This window comes from Amblyomma americanum, chromosome 10 (assembly GCF_052857255.1).
Source record: "Amblyomma americanum isolate KBUSLIRL-KWMA chromosome 10, ASM5285725v1, whole genome shotgun sequence".
Lineage (NCBI taxonomy): Eukaryota > Metazoa > Arthropoda > Arachnida > Ixodida > Ixodidae > Amblyomma > Amblyomma americanum.
This window is the reverse complement of record NC_135506.1, coordinates 55,809,203-55,826,683: the sequence shown is the minus strand read 5'-3', so window position 1 is coordinate 55,826,683 and position 17,481 is coordinate 55,809,203. Positions and strand designations below refer to the sequence as shown.

The following is a 17,481-nucleotide window of genomic DNA, read 5'->3' as shown; positions in this document are numbered from 1 at the left end:
CTTCAAGATTTCTTTAAAGCCTCAGCACCCCTGTGATGAACGCGCATGACAACCCCACTCCTTTTGCTACACGAATAGAAAGGGTCCAAAGTGTTGAGCGACATTCGTAGGGAGCATAGCACCGAGGATTAAGATGAAGTCAGGGCTAAACCTTGCCACGAGAGACAAATTCCCCACAATTCCTTGGTTCAGGAAGAAAGGAACACAGCTCCTCTGCTGGCAAATACAAAGGCTGTTTCAGCGAAGGTAAATCAGAATAGCTAAAGATAGGCCTGCTGAGGTAATAGCCATGGTTTCTATGGCATTCTAAAATACTAGAGTTAGCGGAAATCAGAAATCGGATGATCCAGGTTAACACTCCGTGGCACACGCATCACCCGAACTTTCCCCCATCTGAGACGAGAGTGTCGTGACATGAGTTGATAGGCGCTGTAAAGCATGCCTCAAAGACGCGCAATGTTGGAATGCCTGCCTGCGAAGGCCAAAATTTGTTAGGCCACAGAACTGAAGGTGATCGCATCTCTGAAATTCTAAAAAGCAATATGGCCATTACAAACAATCAGCACTGCTAACAACATTACTACAACAGCATTACTAACAATCCAGTTGCAACTAGGCACTTAACTATAACAGTTCAAAAGTGAACTATTGGAAATTAATTGCTTACTAGTTAACATGATTAATCTGTATTCCAATGTCTGTAAACACAAGTATTACAATGCTACAGAATTCATGTCTATACCTCAAAAACCTATTTTTTGAAATTCTAAATCACCCTTGCTGAAACAGCTTGCACATATGCATATATATGTCTACACATTACTACCTGCCTTGGGGATTGTCTTTGAGGAAACATTAAAGAACTACCTCACTTCAAGAAGTGGGCAGAAATCAAATACCCAGTACTGGCATAGCTCAACAGTGCAGGCCTCTCTCCGTTTCCATTTCACAGCGTGATATAGAGGGAAGCCTCAGAGTCCTTCCTCTCAATGAGGAGGAGGGAAACTGGCTTTTTGGGGCTCACAAAGCCACCTCGCAGGAGAAACCACAGGCAACAGTCCCAAGAGCGCTGACATTTTGTGAGACTACACACCTTTCCTGTTTCATGGCGAGCCAATGTGACTCAACCTGACATTGACATGAATGTAAAAACCCCAAGCATTTTATACGGACTGTCTTATACTACATAGTGTAAAAATGTTACAATCTGATTAGGCAGGACACCACATTTCCCTCTCAGCAAGGTTTAGTTTAAATCTGAAACTGTTGCTGGTATATTTTACACAACTACATAAGGTATAGACAAGCGTCAGGCCGTGACATCAAAGAGATGCGGCGGCGCTGGCGTCAGCAGTGACTTTCGTTGTCTAGGCAAAAAGCGGGACCTTCCGCATTGGGTGCGCCATGCTTGCGTGTTTTTGGGTGCAATTCACGGCGTGCCGACAAATTTTGGTGCGGTTGGTTGAGTCGCAATGCAGAAGAAAGGAAGTGGCATAAGTTTCCACAATTTTTGTGGTGCGGTTGGTTGAGCCGTAATGCAGAAGAAAGGAAGTGGCATAAGTTTCTACAAGTTTATTGCAGTCAGATTGGCGCGAGAGCGACAGGCAGGGGCCAAGGAGCAAGACAAGTTCGGCGACAGATCGGCTTTGCGGCTATTTATTACCGCCGAGCTCGTGGGTTAATACGCCGAGTTCATTTCGCACATTGGGTTATTATATTGCGTTTCTGCATTCAAATCTAATAAGTTGGTCCGTGTCTCCGACTTCGCATCGTTGTTGTTCGGTCGCGTGGTGAACTGTACAAAAATCGAGTAACGCCTGCAACTCTTTCGTTCTCAATCTGTCATCCTCTCAACATAAGTTTAGGCGCGATATTCCGTGTGCTTGGGGTCGTAAGTTGAACACAGGGGGCCATTTTCAGAAGCTTATCACCCGGACAACGCCCCGAGCATCACTTCGTGCAAAAAAAAAAGAAAGACAAAAAGCGGCCGCCAGTCGCCTTCAGCGTTCACACCATGCTGGGCTTGAAGAAGCACCGAACTCGGGTAGTTGCATGCACGACGGTTTTTCATTTTCGTGAATTTCAACAAGTGTGCCGTTTCAACACCGATCCAACGACGCTATAGGATCTCGACAAAGCCGCACAGTGTTGTTTCCAAACTTCCTTGAATTTTCACATTGTAGGTCAATCAGAACCTGGCGAGCACAGCAAATTCCACGCCAAAAGCCCCTCCAATCAAGCAGAATGTGCACACATGAATAAATTCTAAAGTAAGAATCGAAATTTTATAGCTTAGCAGAGTGAACATAAATTTCATTTGGAGCTCGAGGAAAATGTCTATGCATGCGCGCGTGTAGCTCTCGGATTGCATTTGCCTTATTCAAAGCAGTATAGCGTTCAATAATTTCCAAGGTCTCCGGAGTAAAGCGGCACGGTGAAAATAGGAAGCACATTACAAGGTTCGTCGTGTGAGAAAGCTGATTCGTGTCCTGCATCATGTCGTCCTATCTTGCACTAGCAATCGGATATGCTTTATCGGCCCATAAGTTGAAAACTGTGGACGATTAGTTCCTCCCCATACCTCGCGCTTTCACCCGCCGTATAGTGCTGAGCTTTTACAATTGTCGCGGAGAAGCACCCAATGCAGCGCTCCGCCTTTAATTCCGTCGGGCGAACAGGCTGAAAAAGTGCACAGCTGCACTCCGAGCATCAACAAAAATGTTTCTAAACACAAGCGACGCGCACGCTTTGAAATATTCGCATACACCAGTTTGTTTCGAAGACAGCGTCGCTTGGCACAGTGTAGGTGTGCTGCGTTTTTGCCTACACCCCACGTCGCTGCCGACCGCAGCGCCACTTTCGTTTACAAACATGACGCTTGTCTATACATACAACTCCACCACAAAAATAAAGTATTACAGCAAAAGGCAGTTCCTGACTTGGCAATTCATGCCTTATTACACACCTGATACTTTCTTAAATAACCACCTGATAATTATCAACGAAAAAGGTTTTAGAAAGCTTCTACTTTCACAAATATAAACATAAACAGAAGTGAATGAGAAAACTGCAGAGTTCAAAATCCACTCAGGTGTTGACTAGAAAAAATCCAGGGGTCCATTCTTTGTCAAAAGTGCCTGGTCCATAGGATCCCTGTTGAGTCATGTAGCAGGGCACTTACATCGCCCCCAAATGTCCACACCCCTAGTGGCTCAGCAGACTTCTCATCCTCACCTTTGGGGAGCTCTGGAGATGTGAAAGCCTTGCTGCCTGGCTAGGCAGTGAGCCCTGTGGGCTGGACACTTTTCACTAAGACTGCACATGTGCATGTCTGACAAAATGTCGCAAACAATGGTCACACGTGAATATGCCGCAGTTTTGGTTCCCGCTAGGAGAAGCCCAAGTGTGGTCACAACAGCCCTGCACACTCCATTCACTTCCGTCTGTACCTGTACTATGACACAGAGTCTAAGCAAAGCCTGATGCCATGTGGCTCAAATCAATGGAACAAGAACAAAAAGTAATTTCATTTGAGGGTGTGGTTTCAGAGCAGTGCCAGGGAAGAAGCCCCGATTAATATGCAAACCGGAGCACCTCCTCATAACAAGCGCAAAGCCCAAAATAAGAACATATTCAGTACCCTTTCTGCTAACCTCATACAACACAGACCAACTAACACTTCACAACAAGTATGCAGTGAATACTTTACTAAAGTGTGCATGAACTGCGCATCACGTGCATGCATCCATAGGTTCTACTCACGACTTCCATTACAAGGCTTTGCTCAGTACAGAAATTTTCAGCACAGGGTTTTCTCAAAGACATTCTTAAATGTGGCGACACTTTAACAACAGACGTTCTGGACTATCAAGTTATACCACAGCGGCCTCTGCTGACTATTGTATTTTTTTTCCCCAGCCTCGTGTAGCGCAAGATAGAAATGGCAGTGGGAACCTCGAGGCAATTCCCTCGCGAGATTTGCTGGCTGCTGCGACAACTCCAACGACCATTTATGAAGGAGACTTTCCAAGTGCTCTTCCGTACCATCAAGGGCAACGCACGCAGCAACACAGGCTACCCACGAGTGCTGCCATAATTGCTCCACACACTAACTAGCGCAACAGAACTGCGCATATTGTCATTCCCAAAATGAACTGGCCTTGAAAATGGCCGCATGAGTGGCAGAGCTCATGTACGCAACCTCAATGATGCTTATCCTTAGCAGTGCAGGTGGCAGCGCAGGCCATGTAATGCACTGTTCTTTTTCACTCAAGAAATGATGCTGATGGTTTTGGGTGGTCACCACTACCTTGGAGTCTAAACTTTTCAGCACGCCTTTCACTTACAACATGTCCCAACAATGGCGATCATGTCCAAACAATGGTGATGAAAACGGCAAGCAGCCTGGAAATGTGCTATAAAAGCTCACAAAAGCACATATAAGCAACCCAAAATTCAATGTTGGCTCCAGCACCACGGGATCAGTTCCACAAACATTGTTTTAGATATAAAACAGATATGGGCTTTGAACCTTTGAAAAAAATTGGCCACAAATATGCATAATCCAATAGGAAGGCAGCTCAACATGAGACTACGAATAGGCCCGAGTACTTATGAAGCCCAAAAAGTTTGTCGGCGGTTGCAGTAGCAGTGGCCACTTTTGCTTCAGCCAAATAACAAGCATGTGCTAGCAAACACAGTTCGCTTACATTGCATGCAGTTTTTTTTCCAAAGAAAAATCTTCCAAAGACGGTCAGGGACAATTTCCAGGAGAAATAAGTTTGTAGTAGAACTCGTACAATTGGCAGGTGCGGTCGAAATTCAGGAGAGTTATTACGTATGGATTATCACAGAAGATTCTGCCTCTGGCTGTCAGATCCGAAACAAGCAATGAGAGACCGGGAGAAAGAAAGACTTCAACCATACTTGTTGTGGCTGGGTCCCACTTCACTGTAAGCATAATCGGCATTAATCTTGTTCATCTGCATGAACTGGTGGAGCCTGGACTTTGCAGTGTCAATCGTCCAGTTGCCGTGGATACCGGAATTGATGTCCAAGTCCTCGGCCTGCAGACACGTTAACAGCAGCTGTGTTATTGGGTGTTGTTTCCCTCCATAAAAGCCAGGCGCTGAATAGCATTGGCTCGATCGTGTCTCCCTGCCTGACTCTCTTCCTTATTGGAATTTTATTGCTGAGTTTATGCAGGACTATAATAGCTGTGCAGCTGCTATAAACCTCTTCCAGTATTTTCACATCAGGCTCTTCTACACCCTGATTCCGCAATGCCTGCATGGCTGCTGAGGTTTCCATCGAGTCAAATGCTTTCTCGTAATCAATAAAGGCCATATATAGGAGTTAACTATATTCTACACATTTCTCTATCACCTGATTGATAGTGTGAATATGATCTGTTATGAAAGCCTGCCTGATCATTTGGTTGATTGAAGTCTAAGGTTGCCCTGACTCTATTAGCGATTACCTAAGTAAATATTTTGTAGGCAACAGACAGTAAGCTGATCGGCCTGTAATTTTTCAAGTCCTTGGTGTCTCCTTTCCTATGAATTAAGATAAGTTCACGACCAATCATACCAAATTGCCTCTTATAAGTGGCATAACATGCACCATCAGTCCAACTCGGCCACTGAAGAGTTGGTTGCGAACTAGAGCGTTCCCGCATAGCACCCTCGGTCTTCAAGTTAACCGAGCTAATGCAAGCTGCCAACTCGAATTACCTGGCAAAATTTAGATTTGGAATTATGGGACTGCAATATTCTACAAACAGTCTGAGATTTCGAACTAACAGATATTGAATTATCAAGGTTTTACTGCGATGTGTTCCCTCAGTTACAGGGATGATACTCAGCAGGTGGCAATTACATGCACTGAGTAGATCATTTATAATGAATTGTAGTATTTGCCAGTGCGCAGCGTCAACATCTTTCTCCAAATGGAAAGTCTCACTGAGTAACATGTGATCAAGCCAGAATAAAACTCATTACATCTCTATGTCTATCTCAAAACAGTGACGCTTACATCTCTATGTCTATCACAAAACAGTGACGCAAAGCCTGATAGGCTGCTTGTTGGCATACACTAGTGGCACAAGCAGATGATCTTCTCACATCAGAGACTTTTGCGGCCATATGATGCTATATAGCAGGCTGAATACGATGTCAAGCAGGGGTTGCAAGCTGGCACTGACCAAAACTGAAACTGATGGTGATAAATGGCTGGTAATTAGACACACGGTACTCTGGCTGTCTAGAGCTTATTTTTATGGTTAGTGTGCTTACGGGATCCTTTGAAGGCCAAAAAACCAACACAAAAACTTTCCACCTACATCCCCTCAAAAAAATACTCTAGATATCAGCACCTTCTTGCAAAAGGCAAAACTGAGTTTTCACTGCACCTTTATGTAGCCCAAAATGTAGTTGATGTATGCACTTTTTTCAGTTTGTTTTGGAAGCCTTACCTCCTCAAGCCTTCGCTTTTCAGCCAGCCTGTCCAGGTATGATGTGGGCGGTCCCTGCTGGTAGGGCAAGACTGGCTTGGTTTCATCGGTGGGGCCCTGCCCGTCCTCAGCATTGTTTGCATCGGGGACAGGTGGTCCACCAGTCTATAGGATAAACAAAGGGTGAACCGTCGAGAGCCGTTGAGCACACAGAGTCCTCGCTGAAAGTTCGCAGGCCACTTCATACTGGACCACAACGCTCATGGCTGCATTCATTGGCATGTCAATTCCATTCCTTCCCAAGCACAGAACCACAACGACTGGTTACGCCTTCCAGCTCATCTCGCAGCTTTCTATGACAATTTTTTGCCTCAAAAGCATCTGAATATTTCACCGACAAGGCAACACACAACCAGTGGAGATTGTGAACAACTTGCATGCTGTTAATTTTGAGCACTAAAAGAAAAGAAAAAATTACAGTAACTGTTTTAAAGCAAAAAAATCAAGGTTTTAAAGGGTAGCTGCAAATTCCATAACACTTAGGTTTGTGCAACTACAAGCAAGGCTGCTGGAGATGTATTTAGTACCAATTTTTCATGTAACTGGTAGCTACTGCATGTGATGCTGGGGCCGGTAGATAGCAAACATGTCAACTGTCTGCTCTGCAGTCAAAGCAAATTTTGACTACAGAATAGAGGTAAAAGAATGACAAGCATGAAAAAGGATTGCTACAAGGTAGATCTGACTTTCGCACTGCTTTTTCAGAACCTATGATGGCCACATAAATCGTCTCGTTATATTGTGCACATTTCTACATGACCTAACTGATGATACCGTCTGTCCAGAGAAGAAATCCTTCTAAAACCAGCATTAGCTTCATAACTCTACTATAACTATTAATAGTTTGTGTCCCATCCACAGATGAGGTCTGACAGGTGTGCAGCTGAACAGCTACATAAGGAAAGTTACCTTCTATGCCACATCACACAGGGCTGACAGCCAAGAACCATGGTAATTTTACAGCACAAGGAAGGCACCAGACATGCATGGATATATGTCAGGCGCTTGTTTCAATGCTGAAGCTGCAAGAGGCTCAAGAAGATATGCTATTTTTTCTTCTGCCGACACTGCAAAAGTCAAGAAACTCCAACTTTACATACCTCAACCTCTACTAATGTGATCACATCAGGCGAGCCAAAATTGAACTTGCTGGCGCTATGAGATAACAACACAAACAGATAAACTGCATACTTGACATAGATTAGAATAAACCAGTAGAAATGGGAGAGATTTCCAGCATTACAGCTATAGGCAAGATATTTAGCATACAAGTTTACAGTATTGGTACAGATATGAGTGCAAATACATTGTAAGGTTAAGGTTACCACGAAGCTACGACGAAGCACCCAAGTTTGTTCTCTCTCTCTCTCTCTCTCTCTCTCTGTCTCTGTGTGTGTGTGTGTGTGTGTGTGTGTGTGTGTGTGTGTGTGTGCGTGCGTGCGTGCGTGCGTGCGTGCGTGCGTGTGCGTGCGTGTGTGTGTGTGTGTGTGTGTGTGTGTGTGTGTGTGTGTGTGTGTGTGTGTGTGTGTGTGTGTGTGTGTGTGTGTGTGTGTGTGTGTGTGTGTGTGTGTGTGTGTGTGTGTGTGTGTGTGGAACCTAGCAGCTTGACAACAAACAAAAGGCCCAGCAGCTGAGCGTTCGTACAGAACAATAGCTCTCCCCGATTCACTGCTAACGATAGGGACTCACAGGGATTTCGATGGGAACATCGGACTGCGGCAGATGGTTGTTCCGAACCAAGTACTGGAGAAAGTCGCGAGCAGCATTTGTCTGGGCGTCCTTCTTGTTCGTAGAGTTACCCGCGCCGACATATTCGTAGCCAGGCACGCGAACCTGTAAGCGAAAATGGAGTTCCATTTGCATTCACCATGCATGGTTCCGACCACGACCGGCTTTACAAGTAATAAAGCCGGTCGTGGTTCCGACCATCAAAGTAGGGTTACCTCACAGAGAAACCTCTGACGATGCCTCGGTCCCGTGTTCTTGAACTCGTATTCCGGAGTAACTTTCTGCTTGCCACACCACGCATACAGAAATGTCTTCGTCACGTCCCCCATGGTCTGTTCTCAGAGGACAAGGAACGAGGGAACCAAGAAAGCTGAAGCTTACTTATATTAACCAAACGCCGCCAACACAGCGGCCGGCAGCGTTCACGCGAGTATGGCTGGCGCTGTGTGCCTAATTAAACTAGTTGCGACCAACTTACAAACTTATTCGCGGCGAGATTGACCTAAAGGTGGCGGCACCGTCGCTTTGGGAGCCGGCGGCGAAAGCAAGATTGGGCGAAAGCATGGAGGTAAGTTTATGACCAAAGAAAATTGTTTATGAGGTTGCAGCGGTGGTTGGAGCTTCCTGAGTGATGTACTGCTTCGATTGTGCACAAAACGGTGCAAAATCTGCAAACCCTACGTGAAAGGAGCGTGGATTGTAAAAAAAAGTAGGGGACTGGCGACTTGAGCGGCGCGTCGTGGCCAAAAATTTCTTACGAAAAGGTCAAATTCCCTTACGACGCCGTTCGTGTGTCCACCGAGATAAGTGAGACAGTTACTGCTTCTCTTCCTTTCCTCAAAACCAATTTTCAATTTTCAACCACTGCACTACCAAGTTTGAAATTTTTGTAAAAAATTTTTCGCCACGACGCGCCGCTAAAGTCGCCAGTCCCTTGACCGGCGTCCCCCACTGACCGCGGCGGCCGCGTCGAAACGCAAAATGCGTCCGTGTGCTGTGCTACTCTAGCTGTGCAATGTCAGTGCACGTTAAAGAATCCCCAAGTGGTCGAAAATAATCTGGAAACCTCCACTTCAGCACCTTCCTTTTTTTTACCCGCCGCGGTGACTCAACGATTATGGCGCTCGGCTACTGACCCGGTTGACGCGGGTTCGTACCGGCCGCGGCGGCTGAATTTCGATGAAGGCAAAATTTACCCGCCGCGGTGGCTGCGGTAGCTGAGTGGTTTGGGCGCTCGGCTGCTTATCTGTAGTACCCGGGTTCGAATCCGACCGCGGCGGCCGTGTTTCGATGGAGGCGGAACGCTAAGGAGCCTGTCTTGTGCGATGTCAGTGCACGTTAAAGATCCCCAGGTGGTCGAAATTATTCCGGAGCCCTCCACTACGGCACCTCTTCTTGTCTTATCTCAGATACTGCGCCATTTCCTTTCCCCAGCAACCAATTTTTAGGGCATCAAAGTAGGCTCTGCATAAAACGCCGGTGCACTTTGATGCGTTCAGCCTGACGCTAAATGTCTTCGATGCGACGCCTGCCGTGGAGACCGCCAGTCGCTCGACCACAAAAGTAGCCAGGCAGATGCAGCTTTTCGCTTTCGACCAGGGTTAACGAGAGCTAAACCACCAGCAATTTTTTTTAATTCTAGAGGCCCGTGTACTCTGTGATGTCAGTGCACGTTAAAGCACCCCACGTGGTCGAAATTTCCAGAGCCCTTCACTACGGCGTCCCTCATCGCCCGAGTCGCTTTGGGACATTAAACCCCCATAAAACCATAAAAATATTTCACTCGATCCCTCCTTTGTCCCCTTAAGGCGCGGTTCGGTTCGGGTGTCCACTGAGATATGTGGGACAATTACTGCACCATTTCCTTTCCTCAAAAACAATTTTCAAAACCAATCCAATTTTCTTCGAAAAGCAAAGGAAAATTAGTTTTTGAGGAAATGAAATGGCCGCAGTGAATGTCTCGCATATATCGGTGAAAACGTCCGAACCGCGCCCGGCGGCGGCGGTGGTGGTGGCGGTGAAAACTTTAGTGAAGACAGTTTGCAGGCCCCTTTACATATATGTGGAGTCCTTAGCCTTGGACCCCGCTGGACGAGGTCGTTACTCGCGCCCGTTGGACTAGAGCCATTTGATAGTCCAGCCCCACGCAATATAGCAGGGCTGCCTTCCATGCCTCTGGAGAAGTGAAGGATTCTTCTGACAGGCCCAAACCATGTGGAAGTTATCGGACACTTCCCCACAGTGGGGGCGGCACCCATCGATTTTGAGGTCAAAATGTTTTGCTATTGCAATGCAGGACGCAACAAAGTGTTTGTCTGCAGGCGCCTGAGAGTTCGCTCTTCGGCTTTACTCAGGCCCTTAGCAGGGACCGGGAAAAGCCGATGCCGTTCGCAACAGAATTGCAGAATTTCCCTGAAGTGCAGCAGCTTTTACCTAATCTCTGAGCCGGAGGAGTCTGGATGAGGTGCCCGGTGGGTATGCGCTCGGGCGGCCGCGACCGAAGCCTCGTTACGTCTAAGGCCCTGATGGACCGGAGTCCAAACTATGCGCGCGGCGGAATGCCTGTGGCTCGGCTGAAGGTCAAACTCCGGCGTACGCGAAACGCGCCGCAGCTAGCCCTGTGAAGCTCCCGCTTCAAAAAATCCCTGTGGTCCGAGGTTCGATCCCGGGACCTCCGCTTCAGCAGATCAGTCGCTCTACCAAGTTAGCTGACCGGGACGGCTGTAGTATAGGCAAAGCGAGAGCAAATTATGAAATAACTCTAAGTGGGAACAGTGTTAATCCAATATTTAGAGGAATCCCCCGAAACGGAGTGGATTTGTAGAAAGGGATCGAGTAATTGGTCATTGGAATCCACCCAAGCGCAGCCATAAAGGCTGCAAAGGAAAGCTATACATGAAGTTATGGGGGTTTAGCGTCCCAAAGCGACTCAGGCTATGAGGGACGCCGTAGTGAAGGGCTCCAGAAATTTCGACCACCCGGGGTTCTTTAACGTGCACTGACATCGCACAGTACACTGGCCTCCAGAATTTCGCCTTCATCGAAATTCAACTGCCGCGGACCGGCCGGGACCGAACGCGCGTCTTTCGGGTCAGCAGCCGAGCGCCATAACCACTGAGCCACCGCGGCGGCTCCTTAAGGGAAAGGAGGAAGGTGGGAGTGAAATAAGAGATAAAGAGGAGCCATATGGTGCAATCCTGTAATTTTAAAGCGAAAGCTTTACTTGCCGCGAACTTGCGATTTCGCCGTGGCGGTACTCCGAGGAGGCACATGACGTCACAACGCGCGCCTCGCAGCGGCAATTTCTCTTTTTCTCGCTCCCTAGTCACTACTGCGCATGCGCTACTAGTAGCACCGAGCCACAGGTGTTCCGCCGCTGCGCAGCGCCTTTCATCAAAATCCAATTTTCAGTTTTCTCTTTCTTCTTTCCCTCCCTCCTTTATCACTTCCTTTACGGCGCGGTTTGGGTGTCCATCAAGATATGTGAGTCGGTTACTGTGCCATTTCTTTTCCTCAAAAACCAAACAAAACAAGTGAGCCGACGGCGTTCATACAGTTCATTGGCATTGACAACTTTGCAAAGGCCGTTCATTTTCACGAAAGGCGCACAGCTCGCTCCATTGGTCATTGCCTCAATCTCACTTTCTTGTATGTGGCGTTGGTGTCCAACTGCAAAAGCCTGCTTTGATTGCGTTCTGCACACTGGACAGGCAGCGCGCCCTCCCCGCCACCCTGAGAGGTGGCACACAGTTAATGGTTGATCGCGAGAGATTGATTACCAAATGAGCGCTGCGGCCTAGCTATTGCTGCAGTGCCGCATGTCAGCCACAACGCTGTCAGCGCTAATGCATTCAGACCACATCTCTCTCTCACCACCGCCACATGTATACCAAAGCACGATGAGGCGTCCGCATATCCAGGGAGCCAGTTTTACGCCCTTCCTTTCCTCAAAGTCATCGCCGTCTAGAACATTGTCAACGCCAACGCCAATAAACACAGTGAACGCCGACATCTTTCGCTTTTTATTTCCTGGATTAGCTGAGCTAATCCACAGTAATTTTTTTCAACCTGGATGGATGGATGGATGGATGGATGGATAAGGCTGAACCCTTGAAATTGGGCGGTGGTTCAAGCCACCTAGCCATGACTTGTGAAAGTTTACTCTTGTATTGATTATAGCCACCAATCAGATAACCTTCGCTTGGTTACTTCTACCCACTTAAAATCTACTTTTCCCAAAGCTTTGTTTTTATGGAGGAAAAACGCTAAGGCGCCCGTTTGCTGTGCGATGTCAGTGCACGTTAAAGGTCCCCAGGTGGTCGAAATTATTCCGGAGCCCTCCACTACGGCACCTCTTCTTCCTTTCTTCTTTCACTCCCTCCTTTATCCCTTCCCTTACGGCGCGGTTCAGGTGTCCAACGATATATGAGACAGATACTGCGCCATTTCCTTTCCCCAAAAAACCAATTATTATTATTATTATACCAAAGCTTTGAACACCAGCGCCACCACGGCTACTGCTCGTTGAGCGTGAACATTCCTGTTTCAGCATTGATAATTTCTCTGCTGAGGCAGAGAAAACAAAGCATAGCATGCTTAGTATTAGCTAAGATGTTACAGAAATAACTGATATAGCTAGATCGATTAACTACTGTAGAGGAAGAAGAACCTGCTTCTTAATTTTTATGCAGCCTTTTTTTTCCTCCTTGCGCGCGCTGTGATCCTCTCGCGCCTACATTCTAGGGCACGCGCTTATGTTCTGAGAGCTGCCCCAGCAAGACGCTGTTTGCAGGAGCTGTGGAACGCGGCACCGTCCAACAAAGCGCATTGTGCTGTGACTGCTGTTTCGCTGAGTGTGCGAAGACTGGACGCTGGTGTAGTACAATTGGTGGCACCAGCCATGCTCTCTCCTGAGGCGGTAAGGTTAAGGCGCCATCCTCTTCAGCATCAGCTGTGGAGTACTCAGTGCAAGCTGACCCCACCACAGAAGTGGCAGGAGGGCATCTACACGCTGTTCAGCACCGACAGTGCTGTGGTTCAGCGGCGATGGACGTGCTGGCCACGGTCTCTACCTCGAATCCAGCACAAAGATGAGTGCATGCTGCTGCGGGTGGACGTGATGCCACTGATCCTTTACTGCCGCTCTGTCTGCGCCGGCTGCTGCTCCCACAGCGTGAGAAAGGACCACCCATTTGCTCTGGATGCGGTGGCCCTCCGTGAGGACGACGTCGCTGTAGTGGTCTGCACCGGAGAGGACCTCACCTCGGGACACATCCAGTGCTGGAACGTCGGTTGCTGCGATACCGTGGGGCCGCCGTTCGTGGTTCCGGTACGCCTCGAGGAGGACTTTCAATACCACAACAGCGGCTACTCTGGTACGGCCAAGCGGTCCTTTCTCGGAGGCACCGTCGTCCGCTCCTCGGGCGTTGGTGCCCAGCCGCGACGCTTCGCTGGAGTCAAGCATTATATGTTCCGCTGAACTGAGAACTCGCGCTGCCTGGGAGTGATGAGACTCTTGGGGGACCTAAACGGCACGACCCTGCCGCTTGCATATTTGTTCGAGAGCGCAGGAGGTCTGGGCGCGCTGTTTGTTTGTGAGCGTATACGTGCCAGCCTGGGACATGGAGTGGCATTTATTCGGGCGGAGTAGATTTACAAGCATGTTTTAATTTGACGTGCCACCCATCGATCTCTTGCCCAAGTTGGGGCGCTATAATTAAAGGTAAATTCGCTGAATGTCGGTTGTACTGTGCTGTGCCAAGGAAGCAGCTGATTAGCTTTATTAGCTGGCTTCAAGTGGCGGTAGGTCCTAAGTAAGGATTTGGAGCGTTTGGAGACTGGCCCACATTTACCGGATGTGGCTCGAAGTGTGAGCAGCAAAGGTCAGATGACAGACGCCATGGCTGTGCCCAACAGCTGTGCACTTTGCGATCCTTGTCCTTCCGAACGCTTACAGGCTTGGCTGTGCCATTCCGTCGCGCGCGGTCGGTCACCGTGCCGGCTCTCTGTTCTGATTACAGGCGCGGGCAGACCGGAAGGCCAGCCACGTTATGCGCTCAGGGCGAAGCTATACTCTCAGTGAATAAGGGAATATTTGTAATGCCACGTTTAGTGTAAAGCCCCCCCCCCCCCCCCCCCCCCCCCCCTTGAGCAGTGAACGGTTATGCTTCGGGCGCGCTGCTGGACAGGGTCCTCCGAAGGGCGCATAAGGCAGATTAGGTGAGGATTGCCATGAGGGAAAGCCTGGTTGTGTTGCTGCCGTTGGCACATATTGCACTGCAGTTCACGTGCCACGGTCAGCGAGTAATAGGGGCTCAAGGCGTCGTGCGCATGTATGCTACAGTGTGCTAATAGGACAATACGGAGACGCTGAATACATGATATTGGGTTGATCTCAGTGCAACCGCATGTGTTACCACATTGTGTGTGCCGAGAGTGCCGTCGCGTGAGAACAGTGCAAGGAATAAATCTAGGCGCCGCGTTAGGGGTCTAAAGCCATTTGCACTATAAGGAAAGGGAAATTTACATGCAAATTTACATGTCCGAAAGTCTATAGATATTCTGCTCGCCCTCGGGCTTTGCAATGTGCTCCTCTTCAGACAAGAGGTTAGCTGACACCTTGAAAGGAGGCATATTCGGCCGCCGGAAATTTCAACCACCTGGGGTTCTATAACGTGCACTGACGTCGCACAATACACGGGCCTCTAGAATTTCGCGTACATCGAAATTAGACCGCCGCGGCCGGGATCGAATCCGCGTCTTTTTGTGTCAGCAGCCGAGCGCCATAACCACTGTGCCACGGCAGCGGCACTGCCATGTTCAGAGGAGCTAGAGCTAAGGAGTTCATTGTCTTCGGAGTTGGCGCCTGCAAACTCTGTAGCCCGCCAGTCAAGCGGAAAGAGGGAACATACACGCTGCTTTTGGTTCCGCTACTGACACTGACTCGTAGAAATTGACATGCTTCCCGAAGCGCAAGGGCAAAGTCAGTGCACGTTAAAGATCCCCAGGTTGTCGAAATTATTGAGGAGCCCTCCACTACGGCACCTCTTTCTTCTTTAACTTCCACCTTCCCTTACAGCGCGGTTCTGGTGTCCGCCGAGATATGCGAGACAATTATACCAAGCACTTCCCTTTCCTCAAAAATAAAAAAAAAATTGGCTGCGGTTTAGCTACTGCTAAACCTCGTTAGAGAGCTAAAGCTATGGTGTATCAAGCAAGTAGACGCGGTCTATAACGACGAGTGCGTTCCCGCACATTGAATAGGCAGTGCGCCCACCCTAGCAGTTAAATTAATGGTTGATCGCAAGAGGTTGGTCACCCAATAAACGCTGCGGCCTATTGTTGCAGTGCCGCGTGTCTGCCACAACGTTGTCAGCGCTAATGCATGCAGCCCACATCTCTCACCACAGCGTACCACGTACCTCAAAGCGCGATTGAGGCCTCCACTGTCCCAGGGAGCCAGTTATAAATCCCCAGGTGGTCGAAATTATTCGGAGCGGTCGCGTTTTTATGGAGGAAAAACGCTAAGGCGCCCGTGTGCTGTGCGATGTCAGTGCACGTTAAAAAATCCCCAGGTGGTCGAAATTATTCCGGAGCCCTCCACTACGACACCTCTTCTTCCTTTCTTCTTTCACTCCCTCCTTTATCCCTTCCCTTACGGCGCGGTTCAGGTGTCCAACGATGTATGAGACAGATACTGCGCCATTTCCTTTCCCCCAAAACCAATTATTATTATTATTATTCTTAACGAGCACAAACAACGCACAGTACACCGGCTTTTCACATTTTTCCTCCATCGTAGTGCTATCGTAACGGGCGGGTTCGAACCCACGACTTGCATGCACTGTGTGATGTAAGTGCACGGTAATCAACCACGTGTAATCGAAGTTATACGGAGCCCTCCACTAAGGAGTCTCTCAAAGGCTGAACCGCTTTGGAAGCTTCATCCTATAATGTTAAACGAAATGTGCCATAATCCTATTTGTCGACCTATTCGAACCAGTACACATTTTTTCAATAGGGGAACGCCGCAACCACTGAGCCACCGCGGCGGCTCACTGCAGTCATTGGAGAATTGGTCATTCTCGACCTTACGTTCAACAGATCCCTGGGAGTGATACCATCCTTGGCGCAGTATGTGGTGCAGCGGTTAAGAGATGCGCCACTGCCCTGCGATGATGCTGCCGCCGGTGGAGCTTCTGCGATTCAGATTGTTCTTCCCGATCGAGCAACAAATCATTCATTTAACTGTCACATGCTCCGTACGGTGGTCAATTTGCTCGCAATCCACACCACACGGTCACGTGTTCTTAAGTGGCAAGTAAGAGCGCACAATTTAAAGGAAGACGTGGCACAAGCGCCAACATGCCCAAACCTACTAGCTTTGTTCGATTCAGCCGTGGTTCTCTGCACCGCCGGCACCGGTTCACGGTGCGCTGCATCAAAGCACTCGATTCACAGCGCCCCCTGCACCACTGTCCACGATTGATTTGGGTGCAGCCGTGGTGTCGCTGTGGTGCATGGAACCCTGGCACCGTCCGCGAAAGAGATGCAGGAAAGTTGTGCACATGCAGACAGCTTTGAGCAGACGACGCGCAGACGACGCTAACATGCTCGTAAGTATTGAAGGTGAATTGAGGGAGGTCTTCGCTGTCGTCGACGGGTCCTATGTCATTTTGCGAGAAAATGACGCTGAAATACAGTGTTGTGCGTTTTTATCGTGAACAGTTTAAAAAATTTCCCCGCTTCAACCGCTGGCTCATTTGCCGTGAAACTGCACACAGACCTTGCGTATTACGGTAACTTTTGTATCGTAGCAAGTTTAACAACGGTACTTACTTAGCTGAGCCGTGCATGATGCGAAAACTTAATCGTCTACGTATAGATCGGCAACCAAAACCCGCAGACGACGCTTTTTCGCTGAAGGGCGGCAGTGGCGCCATCTAATTTTGGAAGCGGAAAGTGTCACGACGAGACCGTCGAGGAGAGCGTTGCAAGGAGCACGGGCCCTATGAATATGCCGTTCCGGCCGTTTCGTCTGCTTCAACTGAAGCGCTTACAACATTTTCGGCTAACTCAGCGGGAAAGAATATCAGAACAGCTGATTTAACGAGGCTTTACCTTTAAAAAATATTGTTTGCAATGCTCGTCTCGGCCATCTAGTAACGTTGGTCTCGGCGGCCTTGTCGTACGCTTTTCACTGCCGAAAACAGATGGCGCCACAGCCGCCATTCAGCGAAAAA

At 48.5% G+C, this 17,481-nt stretch overlaps 1 protein-coding gene across 2 annotated transcripts in view; it reads right to left on the bottom strand.

The window, feature by feature from the left end:
- The window catches only part of mle (dosage compensation regulator mle), a 59,303-nt gene extending 50,604 nt beyond the window's left edge, over positions 1-8,699 (bottom strand). The window contains exons 1-4 of one of the 2 annotated variants that reach the window (XM_077640009.1): positions 8,455-8,699; positions 8,201-8,344; positions 6,473-6,616; positions 4,927-5,066 (exon numbers count right to left, since the gene is read on the bottom strand). In XM_077640009.1, the coding sequence (XP_077496135.1) occupies positions 4,927-5,066; positions 6,473-6,616; positions 8,201-8,344; positions 8,455-8,568 (542 nt within the window). In that variant the 5' untranslated portion in view covers positions 8,569-8,699. The remainder of the gene's footprint in view (positions 1-4,926; positions 5,067-6,472; positions 6,617-8,200; positions 8,345-8,454) is intronic. The other variant, XM_077640010.1, reaches the window with a different exon arrangement.
- Positions 8,700-17,481: the final 8,782 nt, after the last annotated feature.